Below are 21,999 nucleotides of genomic sequence, written 5' to 3'. Positions count from 1 at the left end.
CAGGAGGAGGGACTGCTGGTGCAGACATACACAGACACACCAGGCTGAGGAAAATGGTGGTATCACACTGCCAGGGAAGAGGGGGTAGCAGCTGTTTCTCAGACAGCCCTGCAGCAGATTCTGTCTCATGCTGAGGTTTGCTGTGAGATGGCCACACACCAACTGTATGGGGGCAGAACTCTGCCCAGTCTTCCAGCAAGCACAAACTCAGGTGGAGACAGGACAGGGCATCCCCCAGCACTGGTGCACCACCCAGTCACGACACACTGCAGCATCTTCCTGCATCTGGGACAAACTCTGCCACCCTGCACAAGAACTACAAATAAGTAAGGAAATAAATTGAAGTTTTCCTGGCCTTTTCCTAGCCCACAAATCTTCTGCCACCCACGCTGCTCCCCACCCAGCCCCCAGCATGCTGATGCAAGCCTGGAGGTTGGGAAAATGCCAGCACAGGAGCTGCTCCAGGACAGCAACTGCTGCAGGGGCTGGGAGCCAGCTACAGCAAAAGCGTGTTGAGACATTTTCTGACAGTGAAAAAGAGGAGGTGAACACCACACCAGACACCCTGGCATTAGGATTATCCTGGAGATGTTAGCATGAATTTTGTTTTCAGCTTAGGAAAGTCAATGCCTGCAGCTTCACTGGTGGTCCCGCTACACACCTGATCTTACCCACGGATGTCCTGCTCTCCTGCCAAAGGAAAGGGTCCTATGGAAGCAAATGCTGTACAGCTTCCCCACGCACTGAACTGAATGAGGTCAGCTGGAATAAAGCAGCTGAGAATAGGGTGGCCATTTCTTATGTAGGAATAACAACAGCAAGGCTGGCACTAGGATTATTTTCTTTTGCAAGGAAAAACTAGGAAACAATCACCAGGGTTTTATAGATACCCTGTCAAAGGAAAATTGAAGGGGTGAGAGCAGATGCATTTGTTATATAAATGACTCATCATTAGAAATGAACATATAAAATTTAATAGCTTGGTTTAAAATACATTTTCAATTAAAAAACAGCAGGCAAAACAAAAAAAATCAGTTTCGTAAAACATACATGACATTGCTGCTACTGTTATAAGACCCGTGTCCCAGAATATCTTATAGTGGAAAACAATCGTCAGATTTAGTTCACATACTTCATTAAAGAGTAAAAAGAAATAACATTCATGTCAATCTTACCTCTATGGAGACTCTAAATCTACTTCCCTGACCCTAGACCAAGTTTCTGCAATAAAACCTCAATTTTCAATAAAAATGTGTAAATATATAGATATGTACTCAATATATCAGTTTTTTTTTAAAAAATTCCCTTGCCATAGTAAAATTATTCCCGTGACAGCTGAAGGGAAGCCCAGGCAGGAGGCTGGTGCTGGCTGGGTACGAGTCCTGTGGCTGCTGTGCAGGCAGTGGATTCCTGTACGGGGTGGCAGGCGTTGGCCAAGTCTCCCCAGCATCGTGCTGCACATCAGCCTCTCTCCTTTGGCCTCCAGCCCACATGTTCTGGCCGCATGCCCACAGTCAGAGATGCATCCATGTGGAGTTTGCTCAACTCCAGCCACAGAGCAAAGAGGGGAGCACGCAGTGCCCAGAGCATCGCCAAACCCTCTCTTGGGGCCCATCAATGGACGAGAAGAAGGAAGGAGGAGGGAAGAGAATGGGTAATGGAATGAACCAGCTCAGGAGTGATCCAAATACAAATTCCAAAATACTGTATTTCATATAAACCATTAAAAAAGAAGGTGGGGAGGGACTTCAAGTGGTCACCTAGACTCACCACCAAGGCAGAATCAATTACACCTGTGACAGTCCAGAGATACCTTTGCCCAGCCTGGCTCTGAAGACCTTTGGTGCCAAACCACTGCCTCCATGGGCAACCTCCTCTTCTCACTAGAGAAAACTGCCTCAACACCCAGCCTGAACTTCTGCAATTCACACCCACTACTCCTTGTGCTTGCCATGAATAGGAATGACACTTCCATGGTTTGGGAGGCTGCTCCTCTCAACCATTGCATCTGAACATGACCCCTCACCAGCTAAACCATGCAGGTCATCCTCCTCAGAAGCCACAAGCTCTGGCTGAAGGACCACATGGTCTGACCTGTCTGAGACATCTGCAAGGACTCAGCTCTGCTGACAGGGCACCGTGCTCCAGTGGAAGCCTCAGCGATGCCAAGCAGAGCCAAGGCGGGGGCGTGTCTCCTATTTCTTGCAAGTCATGCTCCTGCTGATCAACTCAACATGGCATTTGCCTTCCTCTTCCAAACAACACCATGATGGAGCTGAACAATAGTAGGTTACGATTTGTTAACCATCAAGTAGAATCGTTAATTATTAAATAAAATCATGTGCTACTTTTCCGGACTATTTCTCCAGTCTTTGCAGGTTGACCTTCATGTCCTAGGTGAGGTATGTGCAGCTTTGTAGTATCTGAAAACATTACAAACCTCTTTCATTACCCAGATCCCTAACTAAAGCTCTGACACTGGACCTGGCACTCACGTTCATCTGCTCACTATGTAACGGAGGTTTCTGCCTTAGAGCCAAGTGCTGCCCTTTAAATGCTCCTCTCTCACTTGCTGTTAACCAAAGGGTGCCTTTCCTTCATAAGCACACGCACACAAGCAAATAGCATAGAGCAGTACTTTTTGGAGGTGTCTGGCACTCCCAGCTAGGGCTCAGGATGCCTGCTGTGCCCATTGGGTCTCTCCAGTTCAGCAGCTGGTCCATGGTATGCACAGACACCAAGAATGCATAATCTACTTGCAGGCCCTACTCCCTGCTAACACTTGGCCTGCTGAGCCATTTTGCCCCCTTCCTCTCTCAAAAGCCTTGTCTGTGCATTTCCAGTTGTTGACATTCTAGGCCTTGCAAGCTGGCTCCAGCCCATGGGTTCATCCAGCCTGAGCTGCTGGTGTGGGCAGCATCCAGGTGAGCCTTAAGTACACTGCTACAGAAAAAAATCACCCTCCAGGAGACCTTCTTCTTGACTCCCAAAAGCGAGACTTCAAGAGAACTGCATTGCTCAGCTCCTCTTGTGACCCAACTCTCAGACTTGGCCCAAATTACCTCCCAGGACAGCAGTACACAGCTGTTTCAGGACTTAGTGGCAGTTCACGAGAGAAACCAGGACTTCCATTGCCTGCCGTGCATGAGGATTTAGGAGAGAGCCGGTATCTTTTTCCTTCCACATAGGAAGATCCATGTTTAACAAGCAGGTCTCTTGTGCCTTCTATGAATGTACAAACGTGTGCTCACCTTTGGTGTATGATAAGGGTTTGTCCATTTTTAAATATCTATGTTAAATATGTTTTCTCTGTATATGGCATCCTTTTAGATGGGCTTCATTGCATATATTCACGGTATATACAGAACACCATATTTTATATATATTATATATCGCTTATATGTACACATTTACAAACCTTCAAAAATATATTGCACTTATATACAATATAGCTTCATCTGATGAGAGTTCACACAGTTACTAAGGCGAGTTCTTCATAAGCAAGGCAGTTTTACATTCCCCCCAAACAACATGAGTGATTTCAACAGTCTGCCCTGGTCACAAGTAAACATTATAAAGACTTTTCTCCAACCTGCATGCAACTCCTACTAGTATCAATTAGTAGTTTTGCAGCTCTCCCTAGCAGAAAACAGTCCAGTAAAATGGTACTAGCTGATAACGGGCTCAAACATGGTTACTGAATAGATAAATAAGACATCACCAGGCTAAAAGGCCACCTTCCAGGAGATTTCCCCTCCCGTACCTACTAGTGGTTTATACACTAGTAAAAATATGTACATGCTCTCCATTTAATTGCCGATCTTTGCTTGCCCATTTCAAGTGCAAATAAGGTCATGAGCAAGAACACAAACACAAACGTATTAAGCAAAACCACTGCTCTGCTCCCCAGAACAAGTCAAACACTTGGCTTTCTTCTGGAGGTGATTAGTGTTTTGCCCAACATACTGAACTATGGGAAAATGTTCACTTGAGACCTTTGTTTAAAATCCACAGAGGATCTGTGATCTTAGATCTCAGTCAGAGTGAGCTTGTAAGATCCTCCAACCTCTTCAATCTGTAGCTGGAAGGTATCTTCATTAGAATAGTGTTTCACAATGTTATCATCCATGTTGACCAGAATTCTGGAAAAACAAAATAGATCAGATATTTTACAGTTCTAAATGCCAAAGAGAGCAAAGTCATCCTCAAACCTAAGAAAGCCTGGACTGCCCAAGCGTAACATAAGATCCCTGCTCATCTCTCTCTGACTCATTGCTTCCCATAGCAGATCTGGCTGTCCTTACCCAAATGTGCCATCAAGGCTGGCAGCCACACTTCTCAGAGTCTGAATGGAAGAGTTAAATCTGGCTCCTGGACCAGGGAGGAAGAGAGATCTTGGAAGTGGCAAAATCCTTCTGAAGCTGCAGGCACTTGGGGCTCCAATTGGGTTTGCTTGTCAGTTATGACCTATCAGCACAAAACCCTACAGAGCTCGCAGGGAAGAAAGTACCCATGCTTGGCCACTTCTTCCACTTGCCAGAAAGGTCATACACACACATGAAGCTGTGCTTAGCAGTGGTTTAGATATCAAAAATTCTAAACTTTTGCAGCTGTTCTGGTGGGGTAATTCTGCTATGAAAGCACAACCCTGGAAGGGTGTAATTTTCTAGCAAGAAGGGCTTTGGAGAAGGGGCTAAGACCAAAGTGACTTACAGACAACCCAAGAAAATTATTGAGAAACTAAAAGATGAAACAAAATCAGACAATGTTCAGAAACTCAGTTATTTATGCTACAAAATAAAAAGATGGTGAAGTATGGCCTCTGGGAGAAACAGACACTTCACAACAAAGTTCTCTCCAATTTAGCCAAAAAGACAACCAGGGTCTAGTAATTGTAGCCAAATGCAGACATAGTGAGCCCAGTCAACCACTGGAACAATTTAACATGGGTTGAAGAAGGTTCTTCATCACTGGGAGTCTTTTAACAAACTGAACTCATCTTCCTCTGACATGGTCAACTTTGGTTCAAATAACAATTAGCTCAGAGAGGTTCCGTGACTTGTATTTACCCAGAAGTCAGACTACATATTTCTATAGGACCCTTCCTATAGTGTTCCAGTCTTCAGCTGTGGATGATGTTGGAATGTGTGTACACGTGTGCACACACACAACTGCAAATGGCATTTGCATACCTGCAGTGCATGGAGGAATTATACAGCAGATCTGCCCACAGGTTTGAAAAAGGTGTTTGTGTTCTTAGGCAGTTGTTGCACAGGTACATACTCACCCTTTTTTACATTTTTTGAAGATTTTTCCTATTTTATCAAAAGGAACATCATACTTGTCAGATATCTAGAACAAAAGAAAGCAATGACTGGTGAAGCAAGGAGACTGCTGTTATTGTCTTTCACTTCCTATTTTACAGAAAGAAACAACAACAACAAAAAAGCCTACAAATGAAGACAACTGCTCTGCCCTATAAAGGCAACACTAAATCCCAAACTATAGTGTAAGTCTATGGATGAGAACTTCTTCTCTGCATTCAGCCAACTTCTGTGCAAAAAATCTAATAATGTTTAAAACCTGTCTACCTACTTCTCATACAGCAACCTCTTGCCCCTACACTCAAAAGCCCATCCATTAAAAGCCACTCTACACCCTGACACTCATTCTCTCGTGCTTCTCTGTTCTCTTAGCATACTGAAAACCATTTCTAAATTCAGTGTCAGATGGATCAAGTGAAAACTAGTCATGAGAGTGGCTGAAAGAAGAAAATACCAACAGAGAGAAGACCTCTGCTGCTAAGGGCATGAGGTGATCAGAAACACTCCCCTTCCCCAGAAGGTTGACATCAATGAGGAGCCCCAGACACTTACCATGGCACTTCAGTACAACCTCCAGAAAGTCGGGAGGTCAGTAACCTAAGCCTGGTTTACTTTGGCAAACTGCTCTATCCCACCGACAGCAAGTACCAAACCAATACACTGCTTTGACATGCAAATGTACAGGAAGGTTCCCCCAGGCTACAGCTCTTGGTTCCTTGCTTTCAGAAATCCAAGTGAAACAACAAAGGTGCAGCTTCACTTCAGGACCACAGGGTAAGGGACGACTTCACAGCCTTCAATCCCTCTCTCTCCATTAGCCCTCACCCTCCAGCTGGCAAAGCCTCACAGCCAGGATGAGATAAAAATTCTGGTTTCAGAACTATCTCTAAAATCAAAAGTTAGTGGCCAGACCTGCCTGTACACCCCCCCAAAGCCCCTGTTCCCTGAGCAGAGGCATTAGTCACAGCAAGAGACAGACAGAAACGTCAGTTTTGAGCTCATGCCAAACATTACACCATTCCTTGGACTTAAGCTCTGTACTTCCCTTGCTCTGCAGCAGCAGGGATAGTGGAAGGCTATTTTGGAAGTCAAGCACCAGAGAACAATTTCACACGTGTGCACAGATATAAAAAAGTCTTCAGCAACACATAGAAGCTGGGACTTGGAGCCCTGCATTACTGGCTTGTGAAAGGGCAGTGGAGTCCCCCAAACATGGCTTTGAAACAAACCCAAGCCACTGGACACATTCTGAAAATCACTCCATCTTCTAACTAAAGTACCCTCTCTGACAAGAGGAACATCCAATCATCAAGCTTGACACACCTGAATTTTCAGGAAGGCTTCTTACACTCAGACCCCACAGAAGTGGGGTAAGGTACTTAAAAGAGAAGCTTCCTGAATTCCCTTAATAATAAATTAAAGCATTATTTGCATTAATTTCCATGTTATTGAAAGGAAATCTTCCTTATTCTCCTTATCCAGAAGAGCAGAAATATGTGGACACAAGCTGTGACTGAAAGTCTGACTCCTGTGACTGGCCAGTGTGTAGGGACTGGGTAGCCAGGGTTTTTTCTCAAGGACTATAAACCAACCTTGTTACTTACCGCTTCCATTAGGCCTTTCAGAGATGGTGTCTTTAACATTAGTGCATCAAAGACTTCCTCTGACTCTTTTCGGACATAGAGCAACACTGCAAAGCAATTTGGAGAGGAATTAACTGTGCAATTGCTTCTCAGGAAAGATCTGTATCCCACAGTGGCTTAAGCACATGGGTACATCCACTGAGAATCTTAGGAAGAAATATACATGCATACATTCAATATCCACTTAAAACTGTAGCACAAACACGCACAACTAGGTTAGCTCAGAACTTACTCCTTCCACATAAAGCCACTGTATGCTCAAGCATCTCTCCTGTCAAAATACTTTCGCATTTTATTTTCTCTATTATTAGAAAAAAAAAAGGTCGTATTTGAAACAAAGAAAGGAGGAACAAAAACCACAAATCTTGGAGACTGTTGGGTTCCTCCGTATCTCACAGTCATTTGCCATGAGACTTCTCACAATCAAATGATTTGACAGATGCTATCACAGCAGGTGAAGCCATCCTGGCCACCTCCTCATTTTTAAATAATTTATTTGTACAGTTCTCTGCTCCTCCTACGCTGTCTCATCTTTCCTCCTACCCCTTGCTGTGTTTCAGTAATACTCATACCACCACAGCTGAAATACAATGCAGGCTTGGTCTCCTGCGAGGAGGGGAACCAAAGAGCAAGAACCCCAATTAGGTGAGCATCCCTAGCGTTCTCAAGCTAGCACAGACTCCCTGTATGTAACATCAGCCTCATTAAAAACTGCATTAAGGCTGAGGAATAAGCCAGGAGAGCAAGAAAGCTTGGACTTTAACAGCTTTGCTGTCTTTAATCCATCTTCTAATGACTAGGTATTGCAGCCTGGATTGTTTGCAAGGGTTCATCAGCCACAGCTTTGACACACCTGCAACATGGAACAATTACTGGCATTTCTAATTGAACAAGGTGAACTCGGGACAGCACAGCACCTTGATGCATTTCCCTATTTTCCTGCTAAAGGCAGGTTTAACAAGGGAGGACTGTAGATTTGAGAAAGGAAGACAGGACACATACTCTCAGTTACAGCACAGGTCAGATGAGAGTCAGCCAAAGAAGAGAGAATCCCATGGGCCTTGTTTTATGGCATACAGCAACATGGAAAAACAAGAAGTCTGATTTCCTTCTACAAAATTCATCCTTCCTTACTAGTTTATCCAGACTGCAGAAGTGCAGCCCCACTGTGGTCAGACTTGCTAGACTTAGCATTTTCTGCTTCACAGGTTTAATACTTTGTTGTGGTCATTCCACACACCTGTCATCAAGCAGGCACACCACCTCCAACACCCCAAAGGGACCTCTCACCTCCATCCACAACACCACAGCAACATTAAATTGTGAAGACTGAAACTCAGTTAAAAATTAGCAGAATATTCTCTTATCTTAGCTTTCAGAGGTGAACATCCCATTTCCTGGCACCATGAAAAATGCAACAGCAGTGTTATATCCAGAACCAGTTCTGGTGTTCATTGCTTGAAGTCCTGGAGGAGATTTCCAGAGCATTTGTAGCAGATTACATGATGAATTCTCTCTCCCAGTCCATTAGGAATACTGGTAAGCTGCTCACCTCCTCTTGACTCTCTTTCCTTATAGGTTCAGAGCCAATTACTGTCTGAGTTGGTAGAAATCCCCAGAAATTCTCACAACATACAAGATTTGCACAGCTGAACCACATCCTGATACATGAACTGTCATACTCAAAGCCAGAAAAATCAAGCTTAAGTATACATCAATATGAATTAAAAAATTCATTAATGCATTTCTCTATCATGATGGACAAATACTCCAAACATTCAGTCTCTGAAAGAAGAAAATACCTCTTTTTGGCTCTTCTATTCTGGACATCTTATTTGGAGTAGCAATAAAGTCCTCTTCACCAATATAAGCTCCTCTCTTCAGGTTGGAGCTGTCATTGACAGGGCAAAAAGTCAGCAGTGGTACAATTACAGGGACTTATCCCTCTGTCTGAGGGCAAGGTATCAGAAGGTTGAAGGGCAGGTCTTACCTTTCACCCTCTAGTTCTTCTGAAGCAACAGGAAGGACCTTTAAAAACAAAGGGGAGATTTTGTGACTATTTCATCCAGAACTAGAATTCATTTTCTCTTATAATCTTTTGATGCTGAATCACATGACACTTTGACTCAATCTTCCAAAAGCCAGTAAGCATCTTCTTTACCTTTTTTCATAAAAAATATTAAAGGATCTCAAATGAGAGACAGGAACAAAGAGGAGCTAACCATCTTTCTACCTGGACTGGTGTAGAGTCTTCTGACAAAACTCAGCACTAGGGCTTTTGTAGGAAAACATGCAGGACTATCGGCCTTAGGGAATACAAGTTAATTCTCCATCCCTGTCAGGAGCTCAGACAATGCTCTTAGAAAGTAAAGTTTAGATGCTGTGAGAGCATGGCAGAACTCTCAGCACAGGAAAGTTCAAGATTTTGAAACCTGGTTGCATGCTAATTTTTTCCCTTCCAGTTTCTTGTAAGCTGGAACTTTCCAGGAATGCTGAGGCAGGGCGCTCTGGCAGGGGATCACAGAGCTGACGTGCCAGTTCTACAGGATAGATTTTCACCCTGCAGCAGGCATCTGGAGGAGCCTGTGCTGCACAACAGCACACCAGGATCCCAAGGGATGTTACAAAAGAAAACCAGCCTGCAGTTCATGCAATGGAAATGCTGTGGAAAAATTCTTTCAGGTTCACAGAAACTGGACTTGATAGGAAAACAACTTGATGATAAAACATCCCCAGTTAACTCCAGCCAATGTATCTTGGAGCAACATCTCTTGCCCACATGAGACTCAGCCTGCATTTGATTACAGCACTGCTGCAGTCTGACATTCTGTATGTACATATGCACACACAGCATCCCAGGCCTTTTGCAAATATATGCCAGAGCCTCTTCATCCCCACACCCATGAGCTTTACTCACGTGAGCCCCACGCTGCAGGTTTGCAAAGTGAACATCAGGAATGAAGAGGACAGGCTGAGTGTCTAGGTCCATGAAGGGCTTGAAGATAGTGATGTCAGTACGTTTGTGTGAGGGAAGCATGGGCACTTTGACATCAGAAACTGAGGAGACAAAGATCGGGACAGAGGATACTAAAGGCCCTGATGGGGCCCTACATCATTTAAAAGGTACACACGCTACTGAACAAGGGTACTCTGCAGTCAGGGTTAAAGCAAAAAGCTCCTGTGGTAAAGGAGTTTGAACTTTGGTTGTCTACCTCTCAACTGAGGGCCTGGGCCCTGAGGAAACAGCTTGTTTCACAGAGTAGTCAAAGCTTTCTCCATCTCTCTAACTGAGCTGCTCAATTTTGTTCAAATATTAATTAGGATGGACAACAATCTGGCACTCATCCCAACAGAGGAACCGAGGTCTTCCATGTACCAAGTAAGCCATCCAAACAGAGGGCAAACACTAGTCCCTGCCCCACCTTTTCCCTTATCCATTCCCTCAAAAGCTTGCTGGTGTTCCTATATCAGGAAGGTACAAAGAAGACAAAGGGAGAACTTGCATGTTCCCAATTGGGAGCATCTATCTCAAAGAGACAGCACCACAGGAGCACTATACTACAGAGACAGTACAAATACTGGTTTGTGCAAGTCGTTGAAGTTACATTTTGATTCCACACTTTCAAGTTTCCCATTTTGGTTCCTCTCGTTGTTCATCCTGGTCACCTCAGGGTGATAGCCCCTAGTCCATCCCCCTGGGATCAGCACTGTCTTCCACACAGCACTTTGGCTCTCACAATGCACCAGCTGATGTGACACAACCCACCAAGAGGACAGATTTCATCCACAAAGACTCTCTGAGGAGAAAATGAGGCAGGAGGTGCCTTAAACTGCACCTCAGATATAGTCATGTAGTCATGTCAAACTACCACAGTTGAAGACTTTATTTTACCAAGTGGAAACATATCCACCTGAGGTCAAACCAAGTGCAAACAAAACAAATGTTTTTCAAACAAAACCATTTCTCATGTCCTCAGCAGAAAATACACTATTATCTCCTTGCAAAACCGATTTTTTTGAAGATCGCTCAATTCCTGTAAAAATAACTTTGACCAAAGCCCACCAACTGTTTCTGCTGTTGAAGAGTTCATGTACATGTGGCATTTGCGATCCTGGAGGTGAGCATAACAGCTTATGGCTTAAAGGAATCAAAAACTTCCCACATAAGAGCTAAAAAGCAAAGGATCGCACTTTCCAGGAAAATAAGGGTCTCATCGGGCTAAGCCCAAGCCTAGAAAATTAACATTGGAAAGCAGCTCTTGTAAAATCATCAAATCCTGGAAATGTGTACTGAAACTGTCTTCCCTTTCCAGCTATTATGCAAAGGGCTGCACGCAGTAATCTTTTGGGAGCTGCTGGGGCTACTACGTTTGTGAAACACAAACAGTGTGCTAAACTGCCTCTCATGAAGTACTTCAAAAAAAACCCAAAACCCCAGCCCTTTCCACAACTGCCCTTGATCAAACAGGTTCCCTTCAGCACTATCTTCTGAAGCTGCTCCAGCAGCCTGTACCTGCTGTGTCAGGAAAATCCTGCCCAGCGAGCTGAGAGGTGCGTGCTGGCTCAACCAGTTGGGCTGGTAACAGCACACGGAGCAGAGCAAGTGAGAGCACGTGCCTGCCCCGTGCCAACAAAGAACGGGGAGATACAGCTTCCACTAAGCAGCTCTGCTGGTGAATAACCAGTCATCCAAAGACAGGATCTGTCATCTGCAGCAGCTAAAGGAAGATGCTCAGCAGGAATAAACTCTTCATCCTTTACATACCACATTGCTGAGGTCTCCACATGCTTCACATGTGCAGAAACTTTGAAATTACTTGCTAAGGACCACTTTGCTCTAGAAGAGTGAGCATAGGGCTGAGAGGCTAGAGGCTCAGCCCCAAGGCTGCCATGGCCTTGCTGAGGAGCTGTAAACACATTTTTAATGTAAGTTAAAGCCTAAGTTTAGGATCAAGCTGAAAATACCTGGAACAGATTGTTCTCACTGCCACGTGGATTGTGAGGGGCTCCAGCACTGCCCAAAATCCCACCCTCACCCCACCACTTCAACTACTACAACCCATACTTGATTGGATACACAGCAGGACCCTGTCTCAGACAGAAACAACTGTACAGAATGAAGCCCTAAATGACCCAGTGTGTTGCAAAACACAGTGTCTGTTCCATAAGGAACTGCTTATAACAAGCCCTAGTCCACACAGGATAAAAATTGACTTGAGAGTTCTACTGCACAAGCTATTTCTAGCCAAAATGAAATCCAGTATTAGAATACTGATGGAATAAGTTCTACTTACAGGCATTCAACTGAGAGCTGGGATCAGTGCACTTGCCTTTTCTTTTGCTTTGCTTTCGCTCTTCATCCCTGATCTTCCTCTCTGCTCCCTGTCAGACAAGAGAGGGAAAGGAATGGGGGAGTGAAGAAGAGAGGAGGGGGTGAGAGAGAAAGAGAGGTATTTTTATTTTTTTGAGGTTTTTTTCAGCTGCAGAGGCAGGAACACCAATTCTTCCAGAGCTGTGTTTGTGGAGGTCAGTTCCACAGTACCCGAGCTGCAGGTTTGCCACCGTGCCAACTCTGAGATCTGCTTACTTTTGAGTCCTATCATCTAATGAAATCCAACAACCATATCCAAGATGCAAACACTTGCTTTTCTTTCAAGTCAGATGCAGATACGATGACAAAAGATACCCACATCTTACAATTGTATAACAATTGTATAAAGCATTAGATAAAAATATAGTTGAAGTGTTTAAAACAATAAAGATATGCAGGTTCCCCCAGTTTAGGAGTTCACTCAATTGTCATTAAAATCTACAGAAGTCACACCACACTTGGGTCACCAAGTGCAAGATACCTCCTGCACATTTCACACAGAGCCTGCAGCAGTTGCACCAGCATTCACTGAGCTCAAGCTGCAGATGGGTATTGCTTTAAAGCAGGGACTGTTTCTTCTCATGTTATCAGGGCCAGGCCATGGTGGAACCCACAGATCCCTAGCTGGGTTCATGCCTGCACCGTTCCTGGCCTTCCAAACCAAGCAGTAGAGGGTACAGTGCCATACTGCCATACTTTGTGCAAGGTGCAGACAGCCACGATGGAGAGAGAGAAGGAAGGAAGAAGCTTTGGAATAGTGGTCATTCCTCCAGCTCTGCCCAGATCTCACATGTGACTGTGAGTTAAGCCAGGGATGTTACATTTCCAGCTGCATGAAGTGATAAGCCCACAGGAGATCCCCAACACTCAATCCTGGGTGCTACCACCAGACCACCAAAACTGGTATACACAAGTTCTACCTATCTCCCAACACCCTCCTGCAAAGCAGGGCAAAAGGCAACAGTTATCTGGCCACACCAAGCCCTTATTTCTCATTCCCTCCCCTTCAAAGCTGCCAAAACACATCCATGTCCTTGTATGGTGCTGGAGGAAGACTCAATTAGCTATGGCAAATAAGGTGTTAAAACTCCTGTGGCCATGGGGTGGGAATCCATGCCTAATGGTGCACGTGAGAAGGGGAGCAGCCCTCTTTACTTCCCAGTAAATCAGCGCTCTATAGATGCCAGGCTGTCTATGCCTGCTGGTAGCACTGCACTCATCTGCACAAGCAATAAAAAGGAAAACTAGCCAAGATATTTGATACACGTTAATATGTATCATCTTTTCTCCCACCCAACGAGAAGGAAAAAAGCAGCTTCAGGCAGCTGTGGTAAAAAAGAGAAAAAAATTACACACGAAGACACAGGCATTGCCAGGTTTGCTTGACCCCATAAAGCTGATATGGTGCACTACAGTGAAGACATCCCACCTAAACCTCAGCACAGCTGGACCTGAACTCCTCTGTGTTATCCCTTACCAGAGCAGTCACAACATCTCAGCTTGACAACGGAAAGATCAGATTTGGCTCCAGATCTGATTTTTACCTTTCATGTGGAAATAATAAAGTTGTGCTACTCAAACACTGTGCTACAGAACAACATCTGCTTCCTTCTGGAGAGCATGCTGATTCAGCAAGAGCACACATTTTGAGAAAACCTCTGCCTTCCCATTCCCTGCTTGAAAGTCAACTTGATGCAGGCTGCTGGGGCCCAGGTAAATACATCTCAAATTCCACATAAAAAAAAAAAAGTAAGTTATGCCTTGATAACATGCTTTTCTGCCCTGCCAGCAGAGCTCAGGGAGCAGTGGTTTCAAACTGAAAGAGGGTAGTTTTACATCGGACATAAGGAGAACATTTTTTTATGGTGAAGGTGGTGAGGTGCTAGAACAGGTTGACCAGAGAAGCTGTGTATGCCCCATCCCTGGAAGTGTTCAAGGCCAGGTTGGATGGGGCTTTGAGTAACCTGGTCTAGTGGAAGTTGTCCCTGACCATGGCGGAGATCTAGACTAGATGACCTTTAAAGGTGCTTTGCAACCCAAACCATTCTGTAATTGTGCAACTGAAGGAACAGTCTCCACGTTGCTGCCCATTCACATCAATGCTCCAGCAGCCTTGCACCCACTATTTCCTTCCAACAGCATCTCACTCATTTGTTCCTACCATCCCATGAAAGCCTTCCCACAGCACTGCCCATCGCTACCAGAGTAAACAGCAGATCCCAGAGGGCAACACGAGCTGTAGTCTGTGAAACCCCGGATTTAATTTTCCTCATGTGGATGCACAGCTAAGGTACCATTCAAAGCAGAGGTCTTCCTCCTCTGGGACAGGTCAGCCCTATCCCTGCTCAGCCCAAATACTGCTGGGCCAAGCCTGAAGGAAGCTTGTGCCATAACATTCTACAGGATGATACCATTATGCCCATACTTCTTTACTCAGGTCCTGAAACCACACAAGAGTGGATGAAAACCAAATATCCTAGGCACTGCAAGCACAGCCTTGACAAAGGAATAGAGGAGACATCTGTGTTAGGTGGCCACAATATCATAATTTTCTGTTGGTTTGGGGTTTTTTTCCAACAGATCTCCACACCATAGACTTGGCCCTCCATGAAGAAAATATGGGTAACAGAACTTCTACAGGTATGAATGATCACATGGGGACAAACACATTCAGGGCTGTAACAGGTGTATAACAATGGTCCTATAAACATTCAAAAGCAGCTGGCTGATTACACAAGATTCAATACATGGCAGAAAATAGGTGCTTTTTCTGAAATGCCAATGCTCTTACAGGAGCCTGGAGCAACCAGCCAGCATTAGGGTCCATAAGTACATGGGGTTGTGTATGGTATGATAGCATGCAGGGGCTACAGGCGTGGCTTCTCTGAGCGGCTGTTTATTCCAAGAAGCAGCCTCCCTCATGCCCAATGGAGCCAACGCCAGTCAGCTCAAGATGGCCAAGGCCCACTTGGGTACCCAATGGGGGTAGTGCCTCTGGGCTTATATACTTAAGAAAGGGAAAAAACGTTCTGCAGCAACAGTCAGAAGTGAAGTGAGAATACGGAAAAGAAAAAGCTCTGCAGATTCCAAGGTCAGTGCAGAAGGGGAAAGCCAGGCACTGGAGCAGAGATTCCCCTGCAGCCTGTGGTACAGCCCACGGTGACACAGCTGTGCCCCTGCAGCCCATGGTGGCACACAGTGCAGCAGAGATCCGCCCGCAGCCTGAGGAAGGCCCCACACCAGAGCAGGTGGATACCCAAAGGAGGCTGTGATTCTGTGGGAAGTCTGTGCTGGAGCAGGGTTCTGGCAGGACTTGTGGCCCTGTGGGGCACCAACACTGGAGAAGCCTGTTCCTGAAGGACGGCACCCCATGGAAAGGACCCCCACTGAAGCAGTTTGTGAAGAAACATAGCCTGTGGGAAGGATTCATGTTGGAGAAGTTTGTGGGAACTGTCTTCCATGGGAGGGACCCCATGCTGAAGCCTGGAAAGGGTGTGATGAGCCCTCCCCCTGAGGAGAAAGGAGCATCAGAGATGTGTGGTGAACTGACCACAGCCCCCATTCCCCCTCTCCCTCTTCCCTACAGCAATGCAGGGGGATAATTACGGAGTGAAGTTGAACCTGGAAAGAAGAGAAGGGTAAAAGGAAAGTACTTTAAGATTCAGTCCTATTTTTTATTATCCTGTTCTGATTTTGCTTTACATTTCTCCTTCCTTTCCTCCCTCCTCTTTTAATTCAGGTACAATTTGCAAAGTATCTGGAAGAATAAAGCAGGAGAGTAAGTCAAAATCCCAAAGGGAAATAAAAAATGCACTGGCATTACTGTATTACTAGATTTGCTGAAATTTCTGCCATAGCGTGAAGGAAGCCATTGGAGTCTATGTGCTGACTACACATCTGCCATTTTATTAACCAACTTGTCTTACTAGCAGTGGCACAAGCCTGTCAGTTATTTTAGTATTGTGTCAGTAGTTGACTGGACAATTTAGGAGTAAAAGATCCCCCTCTACCCTGCAGCAAGTCTGTGCTCTCTGTATTGCAGAGAATACAGGTTGATAGCACACAAGACTCCCAGATTACTTTGGTGAAAAAACTTCAGATGACACACTTGCCTCAATCTCATCTTGAAGCAGGAAAAAGAATAGAGAAAAAGAAGGAAAAATAAAGGCCTGAAGAAAGCTCACGAGACCCAAGCCTCTTAGGCTTACTGGCAAGTCTTTAAGATGGTTCTGGAGAGCCTTTGCTAAGTCCCTGTAAATTCTTTGCAGAAAGCATCACAACAGCAGCAGCTACAGGCAGCTCTCCCAGGCATGCAGGAAGGCAGAGGGACCTATTTAAAAGCCTATAGATGGACAACAGAATGTGGCAGGGTGAGTTAATGGAATGCTACAGCAGGGGCACAGTGCAGAGGGCACCATATATTTTGGGAGGTAAGTGGAGACAGAACAACGGTGCACAAGAATCCTTGTGTCGATATCCTGGGGAACACCAGGCAAGACTACACAGTGTGTGACCAGGGCAAAGCCAGCACAGGACTGGAGAGGGGGGTTACAGACCTGCCTCAGCCCTGCAGCTGCACAGACAGGCATTTGAGGTATCACCTGTAAGAGTCCGCCCTATGAAGACGGAGTCAGGATTCAAAGACTGAGAGGCCCAAATCAAGCAGGGTATCAGCAAATAGGAAGTCAACATGGTTCACAAAAATCAAAAGGATTGGGGAAGTCCAGGAAGCATTTATCACAGCCTAGAACAATCTTGGTCTCTCTGGAAACAACATTACACATTACTTGCCCTGGACTTTCAAAAGACTGCTCAGACAGGAACAGGTTATGAAGACTGGGAAATTTCCTTTCTTTGCAAACTCAGTTAAACTTTTACAGCTGCTTTCAGCGCAGCTTCTGCTGTTTCTTTCACAGCTTCTGTTGAACAGTGGCTTCGGGAAAGGCATTAATTCTGTGTGCTAAATGCATTAGGTAGAGCAGTCCAATTACAGCACCCATCCAGCTTGTAAATAGGCTTTTTCTTTGCTGCTGTATCTCACGGTGGTACATCTTTTGTTCACAAGGTCTGCAAGTTACTGGTTCAGGGTTTTTTTATAACAAATGCAGCATGAACACATGAAGAAATGTAAAAGGAACAACACAACAGAGCTTGGGCAAAAAGACAAGCCTACACTTGCTCCAGTCAATGGCAATGATTTCTCCTGCTAAAGGCTCTTCCCACTGTCAGTCTGCCACTGACTGACCTTTCTCTAAAGTCAATGCTTAGGAACACTTAGCACTCCAGCATTTTGAGAGCAGCAAATCTATTTGAGGTCATCATTACATCTATGAGCCAAATAGAAGGGGTTGAAATTTTTTCCTTGCAAAGGCTAAACACAGGACTTTTCAGTGAGCCAAAATAGCAAGTGACACAATTTGGGAAAAAAACCCAAAAAAACCTGCTAAGCCGTGGAGCAGACTTTCCAAAACAGTCACTGGCACATTGACCCAACCTTACCTTGTCGCAGAAGACTTTAATTTGGCAGTAGGCTCTGTGGACAGGTTTGTTACTCCTGTTATTGTAGCTGTAAGTGTCAATCTGAAGATTGAGGGGCAGGCCTTTAACTCCCTTCTGAGAGGAAAAATCTGTGCTGAGGCAGTTCACAGAAATGAAAACCTGCAGAAGAGGAAAGCAGCAGCTGTCAGTAGGGACACACAGAATCCTGGCTGACCACTGAGCAAGTGATACTCAGGGAGTGCTAAGGCCCAAATGCTGGCCCTTGCCACTACAAGCAGCACCTTGTTTCTTCTGAGACATCAGGTAAAATCCCCAAGAAGCAATATAACATTCTTACATCTTTATATAAGCCATTAGAGGGGACAAAGCCACTTTGTCCAAAATAGATTTCAACAAACTCTCCAAACTTTAGTAAGACTCCACCCTTTTTTCCACCCAAGAACTCTCAAATGTCACCATCAAACTTTTAGCAAAAGGAATGGTCCTACACTCAATCCTCACTGCTCAGTGTTTATTATCATCTTGGTAAGAACACAACCGTGTTTCCAAAAATTCATGTTACTTCGGGCATGTTAAAACAAATCTTTCCATGAGTTTTACATGAGCACAGCTTATGCTTGAAACTACTTGGTTGAGGTTTTTTTGGTTGTTTTTTTCTTAAGGTTATTAAAAGCTTTTAAAAAATTATCAGGCAACATGTAATCTATAAACACAGAAATAGCACTATTATTCCAGTGAAGGTTTCTGGGCTTTACACTAAGTTGAACACTAGTGTGAATATTCCTTAGGAAGACCTGCAATATCCTGTTAACACTCAGATGGTAAGGGTAAGAGAAACATTTCCATTATTCTTATAAAAAATTAATTACAGGGAAAATTAATTGCATTTCTGAACATATCTAATTTCATTTCCATAACTGCCTGAAAAAAACAACAAAAAAACCCTCTCAAAACCACAAATTACAGACAACCAGAGAACAAGTCCAATGCTGTTTAACAGAAAGAAAAACTGTCCTTAAGTGGATATGAGCAGATAGACCAGAGTACTTTGTATCTAGATAATGGGCTTGCAGTGTGCTAGGCTTTTCTACAGACACAATGCCCACTACTGGCACATCCCAGAAGCTGTAAGGATTAATTACAAGGAATTTACGAGCCACCAAGACCTGCAACAGCTCCTCTCCTCTCTGCCTGAAGAATAAAGGCTGGGAACTCACTGCTTAAAAAAATAATCAAAGCCTTGGGAGCCAGAAGCACCTTCGCAGCGATTTTGCAGGAGGACCGTCCCAGGACCCGATCGCTCACTTACTGCGGTGCTTCCAGCAGCACCACTCGAGTCTCAGCAGTGAGCTGGTGCCACCTCCCGGAGCTGCAGGGGCTCACACAGACTAAAGAAAGGTTACAGGCTTTGGCTTTGCTAAGCGCTCGAGGTCCTCTTCACACAGGTTCTGCAGCATCCTTCACCCGTTTTAACAACGATGGGAAATGGAAATGTAAAACCCTGATCTGGTGATAGTTTATAACCACTGTTTGTTCCCAGCCATGCATAACACAGCTGTATAAAAAGTCGGGGCAGGGAGGAAGAACAGTGCAGGTGAGGGATTCCTCCTGTAATAACTTGTCTGAATATTGAAGGTTCACATGCAGCTTCCTGCAGCCCCTGTGCCCCGGGAGGGCAGCGCAGTAGCTCGGCGAACAGCCCCATTCCCTCGTGTGCACACACCATCCCAGAGATTCCAATGTCCCCAGCAAGTCCTGCTGTGCCAAGGGACATGGAACATGTGAAACACCACCCAACCCAGGCCAGCACAGCACATCAGCAGAGCCCCAGCCCCCGACCTGCGCTGCTGCCTCTGCGGGGCCTCAGGCCAGGAACACACGCAGGGCGCAAGGTGTGCTGGTGTTCAATGTCTGCTCACCCTCCAGCCTGTGTCCCAGCATCCCAAACCTGTGTTGTTCCACAACAACAACTTCCTCTGAAAGCATTAAATACATGTCAAGTCACAGTCAGGAAAATTATTTTAAAATAAGCTGTTCGCAGTCTTCCCCAGACTAACCCAAAGGATAGCTTTGCCTGCTTTTATCCACCCTGCTTCCCTTTTCGCTACCTTTGGCTTTACAAGGGCATTTTGCCTGCAGTGCTGGCACACCCCGGGGGAAAGCTTCAAGGAGTTTGAAGAGCTGCTCTCACCAGCTTGGGAGCTTGGTAATCAGATGTAGGCACAGCCTGAATAATTGCGTTCCCTGAGCAGGGGTTTTGTTTTTTAAAAGACCCTCAACTCTGCTGTTTGCATATTTTTACAGTTTAAATTTTAATTTGAAATTTACCTACACTGGATATTCACACAACTCATTTCTGAATGAAAAAAAGACTGCATTCCTTAAGAAAAATATGCCCAAGCAGCCACCTCAGCAGGTCTACCGCCACCTCAAAATTTCTGTGAAATCCCTCAAATGAGTTTCACCCCACTGGACACCAGAAGATTCAATGTGCAGCATCAGTCACCAGTTCTCTAGCACATGGTGTCACTTCTCTTCTGAGACTTCAGGTCAATGTTTTCAGCTTTTATGGCTTACCAGCCACACAAAGCCCACAGGGCGGAAGGTAGAAGAGCTGGTCTCAGCACAACAGACACATGTTACTACAGCAGAGCTGCACAGGTATCCCATGGGAATTTAGCATTGCCTGTCAGATGACAAAGATTATCCCCCTACTTTAGAGTCTCCTCATTTGATTAGCTTTGGCTTTAAGCAGCTGACTTCATTTTCATGCCATTTAAATCTTCAGGACTCTAGGCAGATGACAACTAAAACCTAATCACATCTCTGAAGCAACAGAGAGCCAGCCTGTCTTCTCCTGCTTTCACTAAACCATTTCAGTTCAAAAAGAGATCTACTTCTCCCTACCCATCCTGTAACTCCTATTTTTGAGCAACTTCAGGTTGCCTCAAGTTTCACAAACCAGAATTTAACAAACAGCTTTTCCAGTTTGGGCTAAAACAGTTTCAGCCAGGTTCTTTATGTACAGGAATATCTGACTTACATTAGAAATGAAATGTAAGGCCAAGTGACTGTGTCAGCTACATCCCCACCCCAAAATTGCCAGAAGAAAGAAAAACGAACCACAGAAGTTGCTCTGCGTCTTTAGCCTGCTGAGCAAGATTCCTTTTCATGTGTCCAACCTATTTTTCTAAGGGCAGTTCCGCATTCTCAGCTATATTAAGATTTGTTGTTACTTTTAAAAAAAACATTTTCATCTCACCTCCCAAGATTCAACATGAAGACAGCACTTAAAAATAGAGCACTGTCAAGCCTGGGCACTTACAAACGTGAGCCAAGCCCTCAAAAGTTACGGAGATTTTCTTTAAAACAGAGATTTCTAAAGGGATTAGAAACCTGTTCTCAAGTTATTTTGCTTGTTTGGCAGTTGAGCCTTTAGTCTATATTTGACTACATACGTCCAGGTTATTTGACTACATATGTATCTAGGCTATCATATATCTAGGCTTTTCTCTCTAACCAAAGGCAGGCTTTATTTTCCCTTTTTTTTCCTGTTGATTTTTTCCATGCTTTTTCTAACTCTTGTTAACAAAAGCTAAGATACTCATCAAGGCAAATGGCTCCACAATAGTGGCATCTCAGACAAAATCAAACAGCATGAAAACTGTGAGCTGCTACAAACTGCTAACCCCTACACTTGGCATTCACCCCAGCACTCTAGAGCCTCCTTTCCCCAACGCCATGCTGGGTTTCTTACAGCCTTCTGGGGCAGCCCAGCTGCACACAACAAAAGACTGAAGGTAGAAGGATTAAAGCACCTCCTCTGGGATCCTGCTGGAAGTTAGCGTGGGAAGAAGTCAGACCTCATGACTTCTCAGTCTGCTTTAACCATCCAACCCCTCATGCCCCTCCTCACCTAAGGTGGGAGGAACACATCGTGCCTACATTCAAATCCACGAGAAACAATCTTCCATTTTAATAACACAGAAAAAAAAATTAATCCGACAGCTCTGCCATGTGCCCTCAAGGAAGGGCAGCAGAGACAGCCAAGTTCTTTCCACACAGCACCTTTTTCTAACAAGATCTGCCTTTCAAACAAACCAGGAAAAACAGACATAATTAAAGGGCAATCAAAGTGCTGCAGGAACCTCTCTGTCAGCAA

The 21,999-nt window shown here is 44.8% G+C and overlaps 1 protein-coding gene across 3 annotated transcripts in view; it reads right to left on the bottom strand.

Moving 5' to 3' along the window:
- Window positions 1–951: 951 nt before the first annotated feature.
- GRHL1 (grainyhead like transcription factor 1) overlaps window positions 952–21,999 on the bottom strand; it is a 47,200-nt gene continuing 26,152 nt past the window's right edge. For all 3 annotated transcript variants that reach the window (XM_069011582.1, XM_069011581.1, XM_069011580.1), the window contains 8 exons: window positions 17,838–17,996; window positions 12,262–12,349; window positions 9,885–10,024; window positions 8,958–8,995; window positions 8,770–8,858; window positions 6,929–7,014; window positions 5,288–5,352; window positions 952–4,142 (listed from right to left, as the gene is read on the bottom strand). In XM_069011582.1, coding sequence (XP_068867683.1) covers window positions 4,028–4,142; window positions 5,288–5,352; window positions 6,929–7,014; window positions 8,770–8,858; window positions 8,958–8,995; window positions 9,885–10,024; window positions 12,262–12,349; window positions 17,838–17,996 — 780 coding nt within the window. In that variant the 3' untranslated portion in view covers window positions 952–4,027. The remainder of the gene's footprint in view (window positions 4,143–5,287; window positions 5,353–6,928; window positions 7,015–8,769; window positions 8,859–8,957; window positions 8,996–9,884; window positions 10,025–12,261; window positions 12,350–17,837; window positions 17,997–21,999) is intronic.

The sequence above is a fragment of the Aphelocoma coerulescens genome, chromosome 3, assembly GCF_041296385.1.
Source record: "Aphelocoma coerulescens isolate FSJ_1873_10779 chromosome 3, UR_Acoe_1.0, whole genome shotgun sequence".
Taxonomy (NCBI): Eukaryota; Metazoa; Chordata; class Aves; order Passeriformes; family Corvidae; genus Aphelocoma; species Aphelocoma coerulescens.
Note: the sequence above shows the minus strand (reverse complement) of the source record. Positions and strands in the feature narration are given on the sequence as shown.